The sequence below is a fragment of the Cystoisospora suis genome (assembly GCF_002600585.1).
Source record: "Cystoisospora suis strain Wien I chromosome Unknown contig_1318, whole genome shotgun sequence".
NCBI lineage: Eukaryota > Apicomplexa > Conoidasida > Eucoccidiorida > Sarcocystidae > Cystoisospora > Cystoisospora suis.
Genome location: NW_027154118.1, coordinates 92,204 through 92,703, shown reverse-complemented (window position 1 = coordinate 92,703; position 500 = coordinate 92,204). Strand labels below are relative to the sequence as shown.

The following is a 500-nucleotide window of genomic DNA, read 5'->3' as shown; positions in this document are numbered from 1 at the left end:
CGTACATGCATATTCATATACACAAACTTATGCTGATGGGTACGTCAACACCTATCGGCGAGGTTCCTTTTCTTTCAACTCGGAGTCACCTAGGGCTACCTCCGTAGATATCAAGTAAGAACAAGAGGATTTCTGTCTTCGTTCAACCCCTCCAGGATGGGTGAGAGGAAGATGGATAGAATAGCTAGATACTTTTTCTCTATAGAGCTTGTTCTCTTGCATGCATCAGCTATCGTGGGGTTTTGTTTCGTGTCTATGTTCTTTTTTCTCTTTCTAGGTCAACATACAAAGATGACCAATCAGATCCTCATAGCGACAAATATGATAGGAGTGGTAGAGGGTAAGTAAGCTAACGAAGTGTAACGAAGAAGAAGATTAACAAGTCTTCTGCATTCCTATACACAGGGATATACACATCTAGGTGTAGGGATTTGATAGTGTAGGCCTGTACGCGGGTATATACAGGATGGATAGACTACGTGCACATCTATGTACATGTA

General features: G+C 41.8%; 1 protein-coding gene across 1 annotated transcript in view; it reads left to right on the top strand.

Moving 5' to 3' along the window:
• Positions 1–278: 278 nt before the first annotated feature.
• Positions 279–500, top strand: part of CSUI_003067 (3-hydroxyisobutyrate dehydrogenase) — a gene marked incomplete at its 3' end in the record, with an annotated part of 4,099 nt that continues 3,877 nt past the window's right edge. The window contains exon 1 of the mRNA XM_068063265.1: positions 279–340. Coding sequence (XP_067924773.1) covers positions 292–340 — 49 coding nt within the window. The remainder of the gene's footprint in view (positions 341–500) is intronic.